This window comes from Copidosoma floridanum, unplaced genomic scaffold (genome assembly GCF_036245765.1).
Source record: "Copidosoma floridanum isolate Cflo_tuat_1 unplaced genomic scaffold, Cflo_Japanese_pri ptg000006l, whole genome shotgun sequence".
In the NCBI taxonomy this organism is placed as follows: Eukaryota; Metazoa; Arthropoda; class Insecta; order Hymenoptera; family Encyrtidae; genus Copidosoma; species Copidosoma floridanum.
Genome location: NW_028321883.1, coordinates 28,187,943 through 28,205,148, shown reverse-complemented (window position 1 = coordinate 28,205,148; position 17,206 = coordinate 28,187,943). Strand labels below are relative to the sequence as shown.

At 39.1% G+C, this 17,206-nt stretch overlaps 1 protein-coding gene across 8 annotated transcripts in view; it reads left to right on the top strand.

Annotated features, from left to right (window-relative positions):
- Window positions 1-17,206, top strand: part of LOC106645154 (serine/threonine-protein phosphatase 2B catalytic subunit 2) — a 69,521-nt gene that overhangs the window by 43,188 nt on the left and 9,127 nt on the right. For 5 of the 8 annotated variants that reach the window (XM_089598204.1, XM_089598203.1, XM_089598199.1 and 2 more), the window contains exons 3-11: window positions 3,909-4,112; window positions 4,253-4,377; window positions 4,526-4,637; window positions 4,716-4,861; window positions 5,460-5,599; window positions 8,154-8,325; window positions 8,789-8,915; window positions 9,087-9,167; window positions 12,063-12,095. In XM_089598204.1, coding sequence (XP_089454330.1) covers window positions 3,909-4,112; window positions 4,253-4,377; window positions 4,526-4,637; window positions 4,716-4,861; window positions 5,460-5,599; window positions 8,154-8,325; window positions 8,789-8,915; window positions 9,087-9,167; window positions 12,063-12,095 — 1,140 coding nt within the window. Of the gene's footprint in view, window positions 1-3,908; window positions 4,113-4,252; window positions 4,378-4,525; window positions 4,642-4,715; window positions 4,862-5,459; window positions 5,600-8,153; window positions 8,326-8,788; window positions 8,916-9,086; window positions 9,168-9,684; window positions 9,688-12,062; window positions 12,096-17,206 lie in introns of all 8 variants that reach the window. The other 3 variants (XM_089598206.1, XM_089598205.1, XM_089598207.1) reach the window with 2 other exon arrangements.

The following is a 17,206-nucleotide window of genomic DNA, read 5'->3' as shown; positions in this document are numbered from 1 at the left end:
CTTACTCACAAAGATTATGTCGCAAGGCTTGAGGAATTTTCGGGAAATTCCCCGAGAAGGATTCTCGAGAGGAAGGTCGTGCCGTAACGAAACTTGCCCCTGGATGTATATACACCCCGAGAGCGGGCGAGAGGGAGTACTTCGGTATATACACTTAGATTTGCTGGCTTCCGCGTAAGCCGAGCTTACATATATATCGAAGCAGTATAGTATAGTCTGTACGCGCGAGGGTGAGGAAGAGAAGATACGAAAAGAGGTGCAAATTGGCATCTTGGATTTTCTATCCATTTTTTTCCGTGTATAGCTGCGGAATAGGAATAAGAATTCACCCAAACGAGAGAAGCTCCCTTCGTCCTTTTCGTATTTTCTCTTTCCTCCAAGTCATTTCTATTGGAAAAGCCCTTCGGATAAACAATACAACAATTCATCAGGGAAGCCTCCTATATTTTCAACGAGTCATCCAGTAAACATCAGTATAATATACTTACTTGATCGTGGTGTATATAAGGGTGTATGTTGCCCAACACGCTGTCTTACCAATATTGACTTGTTCTACTGAAAAGATGCTATACTACCTGTATGGGCACACATTTGTGTGCATTTATTTTTAATAGGCGTTTTAACTAAAACCAACTTGTTTAAAATTATAAGAAATAAACGATTAACTACAATGTAATAAAAAAAAAAAAAAAAAAATGCACATTAATAAACAAAGAGTCGATGCAGTAAACAGAATTGGTTGTATACGACTGCATCGATTCTCTCCAAGTCCCAGAAGACCAATAAGTTAGATATATGTGTACGTGTACACCAACCACATCACCTGTTGAGCCGTCGAGTGTCTGTGTATCTCATCTCTGGTGTTGGTATCAATCAAAGAATACGAAAAGGATTATCCCTCAGCGATTGCGAATAATTGCGGATCAAGCCGAGCTTCTTAATGTACATGTGTACGTGTGCGCGCGTGTTACTTACACACATTTATATATAAATACACATAGACGCGCTGCAACTGTAGCAGGCTAATCCAGTTTAACTTTGTGTCAACATAGCGGTGAGAAACGTAACGCGGGCTTATCTCGCGAGCCGCTACTATATTGTTTCTTCACTGATTTCGCGAGCATGTGATACATGTTTTTATTGCATTTAGGATATTGTGAGTAGTAAAAAAAAAGAAAAAAAAGTGGCACCTCTTGTACGTATTTAATTGTGCGTGAACCCTCTCGAGCCTATGAATTACGTTGTAGTAGATGGGGGAGCTACGTCTGATTGTATTTACACAATACGCACACTTGACTGATCTTCAAACCTTCAACTTTCTATCGATGATGATGATGATATATGTAGGTACGGATGGACAGCGGAGGCGCGAAAGTACACGTTACAATGGACACGTGCTCAAGCCTCGTCGTGTATATACATACTCGCACATGTGATTCGAAACAGCCTCTTTCGGACTTGATGAACCGAAATCGTTCACAACGACCACAATACAATATCCTGTGTGCAGAACAACGCCTTTTATTATTTTACAAGTGAGCTTATACTTATCAAAGCAAAGCTTATATGCCATCTATAGTGTGGAAAAATAATTAGTGATGGATATAATCTAATCTGGTAATTAGTATCATTAGCATTTTTCAGTCGGTCGGTCAGATTTCCATCGAGTTTTGTATATCTATATACCAGCGCAGCGTCGCGGCGAGTTGTTATGATAACATATAATAATTATGTACATATAGGTATACTCAACACACGGAGGGATCCGGCTGACCGACAAATGCACTTGCTATACCAACAAAACACGTGAGGCGCCAGTTTTTGGTAAATTTTCAGTTGGAGATCAAAGATTCATTTCCTTAAACAATTAAATACGAAATATCCGCTCATTTTTCATTCCATAGCGCACGTCATACGCTTTTAATTCTATTCAGCTGCACATTAGCTTCAATGTTACTCACGTAGACGCTTTGTTTTTCTCATGCAAGGGGGCGTAGAAGATTAAATTTATCATCTAGAATGCGACGCTTTTAACATCGCGTTGGCTTTTTGTTGCCACTTTTCTTCCAGTGTAATACAATATTGTAAGATGGTACATTGTAATTATTTTAAGCAAACACCCACTGCTACGTTTGCACATCATTATGTGTCAGCTGGGCCTCGATCGCGTTGCAAAAACGGCGCCCTCCAACGAGAAATTTGATAACTATGTGGGCCTAGCATGATATCAGTAAATCTGTATAACCGATTACAGTTAAGTTAGTCGGGCATATAGATATACTTACCGATACGCCAAGCAATTAACACATACACAAGTATCTCACTTACAGGCATTTTGTTATCTATACCAAACTAATGATTGAAATTTACTATTAAACAAGCCTGGCATTAAGAGCTCAGTAGCTGCGTGGTTAAGTGCGTATGAAAGCCTTAGCTATCAGATATTGAGTTGCCAGGAGGTCCGGGTTCGAGACCCAACCTTCGACGTAGTTTTTAAGCGGTGTTGGGTAGAAATTAATTAATCTATAAGCCTTAGTCAGTAAGCAAATAGATTTTAATGTAGAATTAAAAATCATAGATTTAAGGTAGAGTAGTAAGACTAGATGTAAGGTAGAACAATAAGAGTAGATCTTAAGGTAGAATAATTAGAATAATAATTAGAATTAACGTAGAATAAAAAAATAGGTGTAAGATAGAATAAGAAAAATAGATATAAGGTAGTGTTAATCCTAGATCTAAGGTAGAATCATAAGTAGCACATTGAGGGTTGTAGGGACAGATAGAAAGTAGGATAGGGAAATTGAGCCAGGAGCCTTACTAGGGTGTTAGAAGATAGTAATGACAACCACTAGGGATGACAGGTCAGCTACCTGGCTCAAGCGCTGTTGTGCGCACCCAAATTTTTGCAATTTTTTTTTTAATCTCCCTTACGTTGAATAAATGTATTAATACTATAAAAAATCAGGCTATTTGTGGTAAAAATATCTGTCAATGAAATAAAATTTTTTTAATTAAATGGTACTGAAAACAACTTTCAGTTAGTAATTTAACTTTTTTTTTATTGAAAAAAACTTTTAAACACAAAACGTAGTTAAATTCATTTTAATTTTTAATGTGAAAAAAGTAATGGAAATAACAATTTTCATTTACAAATTTTTATAAGAATGGATCAGGATATGTTGTAGCATAAGCCATTGTATTAATTATTTGATAATATACAAATCGTTCAACTTATTAACGATTGAATACTTGATAAGTTTTTTCATCACATTCAGACTCGGGAACAAGTATTTCATGGTTGAACTTCGCGAGTACTGTATTTATGCACGACGTTCTCACGAAGTTGTTACCTTGTTACTTGAAACTTGAGAGGAAGAGACTTCGGGTGAAACCACTTTCGTTTCCAAAAAAAAAAAAAATCTGTCGGTTTTCAAATTCCAGCCCCCCGAGTAACGCGACATAAAGAACTTCGTTCTAAAAAAAAAAATACATTGGAAACAAGCGTATGGCGAGAAAAATTGTGAAAGGCAATAATTGAAAGGGTCAGGCTGTTTTAATTCAAACAACACGTGTAGAAAAGGTGTAGCGCAATATTATCTCAGTCAGAGTTGGCAATTTGAGCCTCGGTGCTATTTCTGGCACACCTCGAAACATAAGAGGGTATCAACATTAATTGTAAACCAGTCACTATACACATTGCCCAATTATATTCAAATATTGCCCACAAATATTCAATTTCTAAAAAACGTCCAAGTCACGCCCTCTTATTGAAAAGCCATACCTGATGCACTTATCCCGCACATTTGTCCAAAATGATGATGTGCGCGTGCACGTGTACAGCTGCACGTAAAAACAATATCGAGTACGCGTGCCTGTATAAATACGATGGCGTTTGTATGTTGGCTCAGATGTGCCGTTCCCGCCGTCGCGCAAACTCACGGTGGCCGAGGTCTTCGACCAGCGCACCCAGAAGCCCCGCCCGGACGTCCTCAAGCAGCACTTCATACTCGAAGGGAGGATCGACGAGCAGGCGGCGCTGCGCATCATCAACGAGGGCGCCCAGCTCCTGCGCCAGGAGAGAACGATGATCGACATCGAGGCCCCCGTCACCGGTAAGCCATCACTGTTTTTTTATCCATTTTGTTATTTATTATGTCGTATATAATAATTATATACGACAAAACACGCAGAGCGCAGATCATCGATTAGCCGTTGTATCATTGGGAGATTATACTTATGTTTGACGTTACAGTGTGCGGCGACATTCACGGACAGTTTTACGATCTAATGAAACTGTTCGAAGTGGGCGGACCGCCCTCGTCCACAAAATACCTCTTCCTCGGGGATTACGTCGACAGGGGCTACTTCAGTATCGAGGTCAGTTGGTCTTCCAGTTGTTGTTGCTCTTCTCCCCCTTGGTTCAAGATGTATCCAATTCTCCCACGTTTTTTTTTTTTTCCACACAACACCTTGTGAGCAATGTTACTAAGAAAAAAAAAAAAAAAAAAAAATGCAACTGTTGCAGTGCGTGCTGTACCTGTGGGCCCTTAAACTCTGCCACCCAACGACACTCTACCTGCTCAGGGGTAACCACGAGTGCCGGCATCTCACGGAATACTTCACATTCAAACAGGAATGTAAGTCTACTTGATGGTGGTGCTAGTGGTTGTGGTGAACGTGTATACCCATCTCTCCCTCCCTCCCTTTGTTTTCAGGTAGAATCAAATACTCGGAGAGAGTGTACGACGCGTGTATGGAGGCCTTTGACTGTTTACCCCTAGCGGCTCTCATGAACCAGCAGTTCCTCTGTGTGCACGGCGGCCTGTCGCCGGAAATCCACAATTTAGAAGACATACGCAAGGTGAGCTCTTTACGGTGATGGGGGAAAAAAAAAAGAAATCGCTTTTAGCCATCTATTTTCATTTACGGTATACGGCTGCAATTGAACGACCGCGGCTCTCTCCCTCCCAATTGACGTATTCCAGGACTCCCCGAGATTACCCATGTGGATGAGCCATGGTTGTTTTACCGGCTATTTCTAGAACAATTGCTGTACGGCCTCGTTTATCGGTTTCCCCTCCCTCCCTCCCTCTAAACTTAATTTTTTTCGTTTCTGTATCGCTTTGTCCCTATAAATAATCATCGAGCTAACGGACAAAGGAGGGCTCCACCATCCTTGTACGGGCGGACCATGAATTACAAGGGATTCGGAGGCGTCGATCAGCGGTGATTAATTAAATTCCTTATTGAAAAGCAGAGTAGCCGGCTCGTTGTTGTTTGTCCGTAAATAGAACCAAATACAACGATCGATCGGGTGACGAGGCGCGCAAAATTCAACGCCGCTTTCCCGGGGATGATCATTATCGGAGTTTTGATTCGGTCCGATGAGCCTCGTTAGTTACACGCAACCGAGGCATGTGGGACCGAGATTTCATTTGGCGTGTGTCCGTGTGTTGTAGCTCGACAGGTTCAAAGAACCACCGGCCTTCGGACCCATGTGCGACCTCCTCTGGTCGGATCCGCTCGAGGACTTTGGCAACGAGAAAAACGCCGAGCACTTTTCCCACAACAGCGTACGAGGATGCTCGTATTTCTACAGGTAAGCTTTCGGCTGTTTATCTATCAATTTTTTTCAAGCGATTACGCTTACATACGTATCAATTTTGGGTCCAATACACGCATGTGCTGGCGGCTCTTTTTTTTTTAAACTGCGAAACAACACCAATCGCAAATGAAATTCAATGTATTGAAAGAGGGATAAATTCGTTTTAATTTACAAGCAAATACATAAAATTTGCGTTTCTTACGTGTTTGATACGTATAACGCATTAGTGAGTGTCCCAGATAACTTTCATACATCCAAGGAAAATAGCGACATGCGCACGATTATGAGCATGAAAATTGAATGCGGTCGCGAAACAATTGCATTATAATTGGCCTACATCTCAAATGATGCCTGAACGGTATCCTTGATGGAAAAAGCTAGTCCGGGGAAAAAACGATAACCGATAAAAAGGTATGGATTAACCAAGTTATATATGGTATATGGTTCTCGTTTCGTTGTAGTAGGCGCCAACTCCCATCAGAGAGTGATCAAACCATCGTAATCCCATTTACATGTCACAGTGTCGTTTCTCATTTTCCCTCTCTCTATTTGTGAAACGCTTGTTTTTTTTTTTTTTTTTGTTTTTTTTTTTGTTTGCTCGTTCATCACTCGAAAACTCGTCCGCGGCATTTATTGTATTACAGGGGCGGGTGTTGAAGCCCCCCTTCCCCCTATTCGGAAAATCCAAATGAAATTTCGATACGTAGCGGAGAGGCGAGCTAAAAGCTCCGCGATCGGAGCGAAGCGTGATTAATAATCATTTCCAGAGAAAACGGGAAAATTCCATGGCTCCCGTGCATTGGCCGATCAAAATGAAATTCCGTGAAAGGTACGACCGAAGCCCCTGAAACGAGTTGCGCGGAATCCATTCGGAAAATCTAAAAGCCCGAAAGATCCGCGAGATAAAGGGATGTACGTAAATATATGCAACCAAGGAATTTCGATCGCGCGTCGGTGAGGGGGGGGGGAGGCTCGCGCGTGTGTGCGCGTTTTGCCTTTGACGTGCGCTGGACGAGGGAAGCTCCTCCCCCATCTGTATCTCTTTTATCCGCACAAAAGAGGCTGCGAGCAGGGGAAGGTTATCCGGGTGCGTCCACGAGGCGTGCATAGTCCTTGCCCCGGTGCACCCAACGAGTCGCCCATGCGGGCTCCGAGCTATTTTTAAGCGAGTCCTCGTAGGACTGTCAATGGATGAAACAGGTCCCGAGGGGAAGAGAGCTTTTTTTCTCTCTCGTTAAATAAAATGTGCAAACTCTTCGCGCTCGCGGATTGCACCCAAGATTTCGCCGCGATGCCTGCATCATATACATGTACTGACTTTTCTGTGACAGATTCATCGAAAGGTCCTCCATTTATCCACGGAACATCTTGAATCGTACCATAGTTGGGATCGATATTCCTTTTCGATAAAAACGATAACTGAACCATAAATACGGTGCTCGCGCATGCATGACCAAGACGGTCCGGGGGAAGCCCCACTCCGGCTAATTGAAATTATGACGCTCGCCTCTCGCAGCTCGTCATCATCACCATGAGTCGCGACAACTCCACATTTACACGGCTCTCGTATATTTTACGTATATACGTATACACGTGGGTGTGGGCATTCCGTATACGAAAATTTACCTTGAAAGCTGAATAAATTTCCAGAGGATTACAATATAATTCGTACAAAGAGCCACTCGGTGCAGGTATACATAGTTTGGCGCTGCTTTGTACTCCCAAACAGTTTTTTTTTTTCGTAAAAAGTGCCAAATCGCGCTTCGAGACAAACATTGTGGGCGCGGTATAGACGAGCCACCTACGTGTACCCTAAACTTGGAAATGTAAAAAAAAACCTCGCCGAGTACGCGAACAAACCGACAGCTAATCCTATAAATAGATGTTGCGGCCGCTGGATCTATTTGTTTCCTCCTCCTGTTTATGAGCCATTATGCCGCTGGACGTGTATACGTGTAAATATGTAGTATAGCGCGCACAGTCCGTCCGATGCGTATATATGTATATAAGGCACCTCTACGTGATTTTCATTTTGTGAAATTAGCATTTTGTATATGGTAAGTTGTGAGCAAACAGATCTTCACTGTACAATAAATTACAATTTTTACTGAGTATAAAAACTACCACTAAACAGCACCTTCCCACTATACTCCGAACAATGCACGGCGATTGTCTAATTGGGGCGTGAAAACGCAATAAGGTATATGTTTGTACTCGTGCGCGATAGGGGGATGGGGAAACAACACTTGACTCATCACACCTCTACCGTTTACTACTAATGGAAAAATTACATAACAAAATCACGAGTTTTGCATCAAATGTCTCGGACAAGGGGAACGGCAACTATTTCCTTATGTATGAAAAGCATTTATAATGATTACTCGTGGGTCGTAAAAGACGGAATCCGCCGATAGAGCATGAAAAAAAAAAAAAAAAAAAAAAAAAAAATATGGCTTCATGTATGGTCAAGACACAGAGTACATGTATACCAAAGCTCGTATACCTCTGTCTGATCGTGTGATTGTGTTTTGCATTTATTGTTCCACAGTTACGCGGCGTGTTGCGACTTCCTCCAGAACAACAATCTGCTGAGTATCATTAGGGCGCACGAGGCACAGGACGCCGGATACCGCATGTACCGCAAGTCGCAGACGACGGGCTTCCCATCGCTGATAACCATCTTCAGTGCTCCCAATTACCTCGACGTCTACAACAACAAGGTTCGAATTTACAGAGCTTCTTTTCCTCGCCTCGCGCGATACACGAGCCCGATATCATTGAATTCGCTCTCCGTGCGCCCAAAAGTATTTGCAATGCTAATGCTTTCTTCCTCCGAGAGCATACATGTACCGATTAACATTTTAATGGAATATAATGGAAACGCGCGGTCGTAATGTCAGCTTCGGCTGAATATTTATACGTTGCATCGCAGAGCTGTTGTCCCCCGCTGGTGTCCGTGTACTAGTGCATTTGCCACGGAACTTTTATTCGAGTGTTGGAGTACACAGTTTGCAATGTTGAGCAAAAAAAAAAAAAAAAAAGGTTTTACTGGTACCGCATAGCGCGACAATTTAACTTGTAGCAACAAAAAAAATGTAAGATTTTAACTTGGTTCGAGCGGGACAACTGCGAGCGAGGTTGGCGAGATTGCGCGGATTAATTATTGTGATTTTGGTCATTTAGGCGGCTGTGCTTAAATACGAGAACAACGTCATGAACATTAGGCAGTTCAATTGCTCGCCACATCCGTACTGGTTACCCAATTTCATGGACGTTTTCACGTGGTCCCTGCCTTTCGTTGGCGAAAAAGGTATTTAATTATATTCAATATTGGTTTCATTTACTTGATTACATGTAACTAAAACACATCACAACTTTACGTTGCTTTCAAATTTAATATCATGACTTTTTTTACAGGTCAATATAATATTATCGTTATTTTTGGTAGTACTAAACTTTATCTTCATTTGTTTCTTTATAGTTACGGAAATGTTAGTGAATGTTCTTAACATTTGCTCGGACGATGAACTTATGAGCGACGGAGACGATGCGCTGGAAGAAGGTAATGTTCTTTTTTTTACTACTATGACTATACTGTTTTTTCTGTTTTTCAAAAATTTTTTGCCAAAGCCGTTCACTTTTCTCGTACATTTTCTGAGATTTTTTGGCTTTTTACTGTTAAATACACATCGATACATTTTTGTACATGTGTGCGAGAGTGAAGTGACGTCTTCCACTTTTATAGTGTTGCTTTCACAAAAAGGTACGAAAATGAATCGCTATAGTAATATTTATTGATAATTTTTTTTTTTTTTTTTTGTGTGGAACTTTTATGTTGAATACGAGTTTTATAATAAAGATTTTGAATTTTGTATTGTTTGCCTTTTTTTGTTCTTTAATATTTTGCAACCTTGAAAAAACACTATAAAAGAAGTAAAACTACGAGTAGGAGAATTATTTTTCAATCTTTAAAAAAATATAAAATAATAATGCGCTGACAAATAAACATGTTAGCACTTAAAAATGTATTTTTTCTTTTTTCTTTTTCTCGAACGAAAATTATATTGCTGCACGGACAGATGGTAAGAAGTATCATTCAACCTTATTATTCGTCAAAAATATGAATGCTTCGATTGTCGTTATAATTTTACTAGCTATATAGATAGTGTCAATGTGTCAAACTTCTCTATTATAATATCTTCTCGATTGTACCTTTATATTTTTCATGTTAATCTATGAATTTCTCCCCATTTTTTTTTCGTTTGCGCGCCCAATATAACCACCCTTTAATTATTTTTAACAATTTTTTTTTTTTTTTTTAATCATTACTTTCCCTCTGCGTTACACGTATTTTTTTTTATTTTTTATATTTACTGCCACATCGGTCAAAATAACTCGGTTTCTCTTATCAACTTTCAAAACATCATTTTTCATTTTTCAAACTCTTTCGTAGCTCCAATACATCCAACTAAAAAATTTTAATATTCGACTTACATTATGTATACGTATTTTGCATCAAGTATTGCATTTTTTAATATCAATGCTAAACCAACCAACACGTCTCTCACGTGCGTTTCGTCTATACTTTTTGCATATTTATGTACTTACTCTCTTTTTTTACTTTTTCATAATCTAAAGCACGTTTTATCTACATTATTTACCGTTATTATTCTCAACATTATTGTTATCACTTGACAAGTCATACGGTCAAAAATATGGATATATTATATACATTTTAAATTCTTCTTTTAATCAAATATTGTAACTTGCTTCTTTCGTACACTTTTTCACGAATATTTAATTATCAAGGATGTCACATTATCACATTGTGCAAATTTTCGAAAGCAAACGCACCTAATTTCATCCTTAATATTTTATTATATTTTATTCGATCTTGGCATTGCATGCTTTGATCAATTTGAACGTAGCTGATACTATAAGTAAACATTTTATTTATTATGAATGCTTTCAGATCTAATAGTGATTCGTTTTAATTTTTTTTTTTTTTTTTTTTTGTACTGTTTCATTACTGTAAAGTATATTTTTATTAATTACTGGCAATGATAGCATCTGAAAAGAAAATGCGAAAGGATCATGTATACTTTTTACAATATTTTGCTAATACGTTTTATATATATTTTACTATGTCTACCCGTATCTTCTACGTTCGACTGGATCTCCACGAAATCCGTATTATTCATACAATTGAAAAGGAAAAGAAAAAAACAAAATATCCATTTGCCTGTGTGTTGATCGAATTGTTTTTTTTTGTTCTTTTTTATTTTGTTAATTTTATTCTTCATAATATCGATGGAAAAAAATTTTCTCAGCTCCTGCTCACAATTATCATTTGACGACCCTTACGCTTCCTCTTCATGACCTTTTATTCGTTCGGACATTTTTGAAGGATCATTTTAGGCGAGAAAACAATTTATTTTAAACAAACACATTATAATTATCAAAATTTTCGAGTACTCTGATTTTATATGGTTCTCGAGTGAATTTTAAAAATAATTTGCAACTGATTAAAGTGGAGCTAAAAATTTATTTATGAAAATATACACGTTAGACGGAGTTTTTCAATTCACATCGCATTCCGTTGCTTTGGTAAGACTCGGACATGCAAAGTGTGGCACTTGAATTATCGGTCGATCGAATAATCAGCTCGAAAACCCACGTACGCGCAAACGATGGCCCAAAGGAATTATTGCAAATTGATTTGTGCGCGAGCCGGTGTAAGGAGCATCGGTGGCGTGATTCGCGTGCTGGGCTCATTACGTCGAGCTCGCCACTTTGCAGAGCCAAGCCTGGACTCGGGCTCGATCAACAGGCCCCTCTCGAATGGCCTTTTTATGATAATCCTTTGGCTCTCGTGTAGCGGGCCATTAAGGGTACCTCCTTATACACTCCGATGCTTCAAGAACAACGACTTAATTCATTTTATATTTTGATGGCTTAACGCGGAGACGACCACTCGAGGGCAAAAAAAAAAAGATCGGAGTACTCGAAATACCACCCGACATCTCGCTTATTATACACACTATCGAAGGTGGCGTTCCACTTGGAAAAGAAAAAGAGACTAAATTGTATGTGGCCCCAAAAAAGTTGAAAAAAAGAGAACAAACGAAAAAAAAAAAACGAGCCGTTAACTAGATCAACAAAGTAAGAACCATGTGTAGGTATACATTAACAGTAGCAACAGTGAAATGAGTAAACAAGAGGGAAAGCAAAAGCGTTAAAAATCCTTAAAAAAAAAAAAAGAAAAGAAAAGAAAACTATGCACCGACTGTCGTTTATCGTACTCCTTCTCTATTATATTTGTTATCAATCACACTGGCCTTGGACTCCTCCTATCTTGGCACGACACTATGCTCTACTACTACCTTCTACTACTTCTACTACCACCACTCGCAAAACTTCGTCTTGTTCTACCGAACACCTCCTACTACGGTTAAAGTTGCAGCCAAAGTCGTTGTCCAAAAAAAGAATGGTAAGTCTGTTTGATGACTTACTTGGCGCAAAAGCAAAAAAAAAAAAAAAAAAAAAGTTTGAAAAAAAAAACTAGCAGTGATTAAAAAAAAATAAACAAAATGATAATTTTAGCAATTGAGGAGAAAGAGAGAGATGAACAAAATTTTATATGTGCGACCGCTCTGTGACACACTTCGATTTTGTATTCCTTGTGAGTCGTGTGTTGTTAGCACCTCTATTTTTTGTGGTTAGTATCTATTTTTATTGATTATTGCAAACTATTCAGTAGCTACACACACATGCAAACGTTTTTCTATGTAATATAAAACAAAAAAAAAAGCAAAACAAATGATCATTATTTCATTGCAATTTAGAGTTATTATTTTTTTGTTTTTAACAACAATAAAGTATAAGTTTCCTTTTTCTTTCTCTGCAATGGCGTGTTTTGTAACAATTAAGTTTTTTTTTTTTTTTTTTATTTGAGCATTAATCACCAGTGGAGTTGAAATTAATCTTTGGTTTGATGCCACTCCCATTTACCATCGCCAATCACTCAGGCTATTATATATAATCACTATTTTTTTCCGATAATAATTGTGTACACTTACATCACTGTTTTGTGTATTCTACCGTGTTTTGTTTTTTTTTCTTTTGTGTTTTGAAATTAAAAAAAAAAAAAAATGCCCGTGCTTTTTTGTGCTGTAACACAAATTTTTCAAACAAAACATCTTCGAGAATCTCAAACTTGGAGTCGTTTTTAAAATTTTTTAAAACTACTCATCCATTTCTCTAGTTTTCCGCTCAGTTGATCTTTACAATAATTACAACGCGTTTTTGACGGCTTTTTCTCCACTTTAAAGTCAACCCCGTACGAGTATCCGATGGACGGACCTCGGCCGGCCCCCTTCTAACCCCCTATACTTGAGTTGTGCATGTTTGATTTATTTGGATTTTCTTTTTTTGCTTTTTTTTTTTTAACCTGTTCTCGTTTTGCCACCCCTACATTATACTTCAAATGAGTATGTGATACTTAGCCATGCATATCGGAGGTATTTACGTTTTACAATATCCTCCGGTTCACTGCACCTGCGTGTGAGTAGGTATACACGTGTATATTCTCATTATTCACGGTACACCAGACACATCACTGTACCATACTTAGTGTCTCACTCCTGTGTCCCATAGTCACACATGGCAAAGGCTGCACCCGAGCTTTTCAACTTTTTAGGTCTACAATAAAAAAACACGCACACGTCAAAGCTTGTTAATTATAACACGTTGGCCACAGATTTTAAATCCCATCACCTATAGGTACCCATCTCGGGTTGGTGGGGAAAAAAAAAACAAAAACACACACACACACACACCTCGTAAAACTAGATCAGATTCACGGTACCGGTGGGTGTCGCACCGAAAAAAACGAAACCTCGTTAAAACTGACGTAAAACTCGCCAGGGAGGAGTAAAAGAAGAGCCTCGCGATAGACGAGGAAAAAAAAAAAAAAAAAAAAAAAGGTATAGGTATACGTGATCACGGAATATAAAATTACCGCACGTGGCTGGGGGGTGTATCGAGTTTTCGGCAGAGTGGCTCGATTGATCGTCCTCCGGAAACCCAATACACTGTAACTTTGCACTCTGTACATTACACCCCCTCCCCCGTAGCCGCCCATCATCACAACTTATACGCCCGCCCCGCGGGGCACGAACGAAGGAGAGGACTTGTTTGACCCCTCCTCCTTTTCTAAACACGAAGTGCAATCGATGGTTAGTCCAGTTATGGGAGGCCGCGTTTTACACGCCGGTAGTTTCGGCCCGTCCACGTTGGCCCAACTAATTGAGTCGCCGGTCTCGTGTTTGTGTTGGTATACGCGCCCGGTCAATATTGCGGAAACTTCCTTTTCCACGCTGACGCGAGCCCGAACCACCGACGCTCGATTGATTCCATTCCCAGCCGGTGTTGTAACGACTCGGTAGGGGGTCGTGCGTGTATTTGAAAAAAAAAAGAAAAAAAAAAAATGAGGGTGCTCGTATCGCGGGTGATGCTAAAATGGTACAGCCGATGACAATTTTTACACTCGCGAGAGAATGAACTATCTGGTAAAAAGCACGTGTGTTTATCGAATCGTGTCATCGCTGGCGCGAGTGAATAACCGTCACGGCAAAGCAATTAATTAAACTATTATGATTATTGTTATCATGGCGGTATTTCGAAAAATGCGCGAGTTTTCTCACCACCGCGTGATATCTGCTCGCGGGTACGAGTGTTGTGGAGCACGTTTGCCCGGGACGTATAATCGATAACCTCTCCGCGAAATTGCCGGTCGGAATATGGGTGTCGGGCATTTTGCACGTCCGCGTCCTGACCTGTGCAATAATATAATACCTATATATTATGTACGTATACGTGATCGGACGAGTGTCGCAATAGTGCAATCACGTTTACGTGTTTACGTTTTCATTTTGGTTACGAGTCGCTCCCACGATCGTGTCGTCTGTTTTTTTTTCTTCCCTCCAATGTTCGCGTCTTCTCGTCCACTTTCAAGTAAAAACACGACACGTCACAAGCGATACGCGAGTATTTCTCTTCCCTCCCCACGTGTGTACACGAGCATCGTGTAAAACTATTTTATTCCTCTCCCCTTCAATCCTAAGCGATAATTAACGTGCTTGAAAATATTGTTACTCGATTCAGGAAAATTTTATCAAATAGTGATCCGGATTTGTGAAAAAAAACTACATGGTACATGCACTACATTTTCAATCTCGTTCAATACTTGCGCACACACTATTCAAAAGAACATGAACACGCGTATGTCCATATTTATCTTTATTTGCGTTTTATTCCCTTTCACATGCATATTTACGTAAAATATGCAGCTCGCTTTTCTTATCAATTTTTTACACTGTTTTCATTAGGTACAATACTTAGTTTTTTTTTTTTTTTTTTTTCACATTTCTTATTGCTTCTTCTTCTCCTCAATTTTTTCCAAAATTTTCTTTTAAACATAAACTAATTTTTTTCCGCATTTAAAGTTCCAAGAGATCGTCAATTGTTTCAAAAAATTTCTATCAACATAAGTACATCACTGTAGTGAATAATCACATTGCTCCAAACGAGTACATAATATATACCGACACTCCAATGAGAAATAAATGTTCATTTAACTCGCGATAAACATCTACTTAAAACAGAATTCCCCCATTTTATGCTTCAATTTAAATGTAAATTCGTAAAAATTAAGGTTAGCGTATTATTTTCATACGGTAAACTCATGATACGTGCCATCGGAGTTACAAACACATATTATATACGATAGACATCACATGAAATACGGATCTCTCGAAAAAAAAGCCAAAATATTGATTTCTGCCTCCAGACATTCCTTCTCCCTCTGTTCACGTTCATGCGCTTTTGCTTCTTGTACTCTGTTTTGTATATCTCCCAAGCTTTTCCTGTATATGATACATACCACACAATGCAAAACAATAGCGAAAAAGAAATCATAAAAATAAATAGCGAGTCTTTTTTTTTTTTTTTATCGCTACAGCAAAACCGGAGATTTTTTCCTTCGCTCTTTTTTTCAATTTTTTTACAACTAGACCGCTTGCGAAGAATTTTGAATTCTTTTTTTTTTTTTTTATTTTCCTATTTCAATGCTCCTTGCAAGTTTGTGTAAAAAATAAAGATCCATTCTTCGGGATTTAAAAAAATGTGTGGTATTGTGGTCGCATTCGTGTCCCGACCTCCTTAGTATACAAATATGTGTCGTCCAGGAATAGTTTTGTTAGTCTAGTCTCTTTTTGTTGATGCATCCCTAATACATTTACGTGGGCTTACTCACGTATAGCCTATATGAAGTTTGAAGTCACATCTTAACTCTTAAAATAATAACGAATAGAATAGCTCGTTTTGTGGTGGATTTGTGTTTTGCTTCAATTTTTTTCTTTTTGCGTAACTGTGAAAAAAAAAAAAAAAAAAAAAAAAAAATTAACCGAGCTTTGTGGTAATAATTTTTGTTTGTGTACTTACGCAGCCACCATGAAACTTTAACAATAGTATTTGAGTTTAGTGCTCGTGTGCCAAGTACTTGTAACGATTCGTAAACACCCAATACCGACTGGGTCCACAATCGATACGTTAAATATACATCATATCTTTGCAAGTGCACGGCTCACGAGCACTGCCACCGATTTTACTAATACTTTGATTTTTTATGCTTTCAGTTTTATCAAGGTCTCCGATATTTATAAATGTGATATAGAAAAAAAAAAAAAAAAAAAAAAAAAAAAAATATTCGTGGAGATCACAGCAAAGTCTCACCCATACCCGTAGCCCTTAAGTCGCGCTCACTCGTTTATTTTTCACATTTCGTATAATTTCTTAATGAATTTGTATCATATTCATTTGTACTTTGTATATGTATATATTTACTTTAGTCTATTACTGTAAGTAGCGTCATGCAAATTGTACGGAGTGTCATTGACCTCGCGCAAAATTTTCGGGACCATTCGTGAGAAACCGAGTATACACACCCAAGCCTCTCAATCAATGGGGAAACACTCGAGCATTGTTTTTCGTACTTTTGAAAAAGTAAAAATGCTGGTTGAATGAAAAAAAAAAAAAAAAAAAAAAAAAAATCGCATGACGAATCTAGCGCGCGCGAGACGCGCATACTCATGGCGTGTCGTTTAACGGTAAACGCGCCACAAAAATGTCACATATTCCGAAACAGAGGCGGGGGAAAAAAGCAATGCAGCGCACGCAGTGCTGTCGGCCGATGCATGACAATGGGCTCGATTGTAAAAAGAAGCAACAAAGAAAATTAATATGGGAATGGCCCGGGGGGGAGGACGCGTGCGATGGGAGAAACCGAGGAAGGGTCAAGGGGAGGAAAGCTCATAGCGTTACTCATACAAGGTGGTTATGAGCGCGTGAGACGAGCCATACGTATATAATACAATGGGCTCCTGGATACGGATTGTTTTAATATTCGGGGCGGTGTGTGAGAGACGAGTCAAGGCCGGTCGAGGCCCCGCTGACCCGTATCTGCAACCGCATACACACATCGCGCTGAGCCTCTTTTCTTGCCTCCCGAGCGTGACGTCAATGACACTCCGATATCTAGAA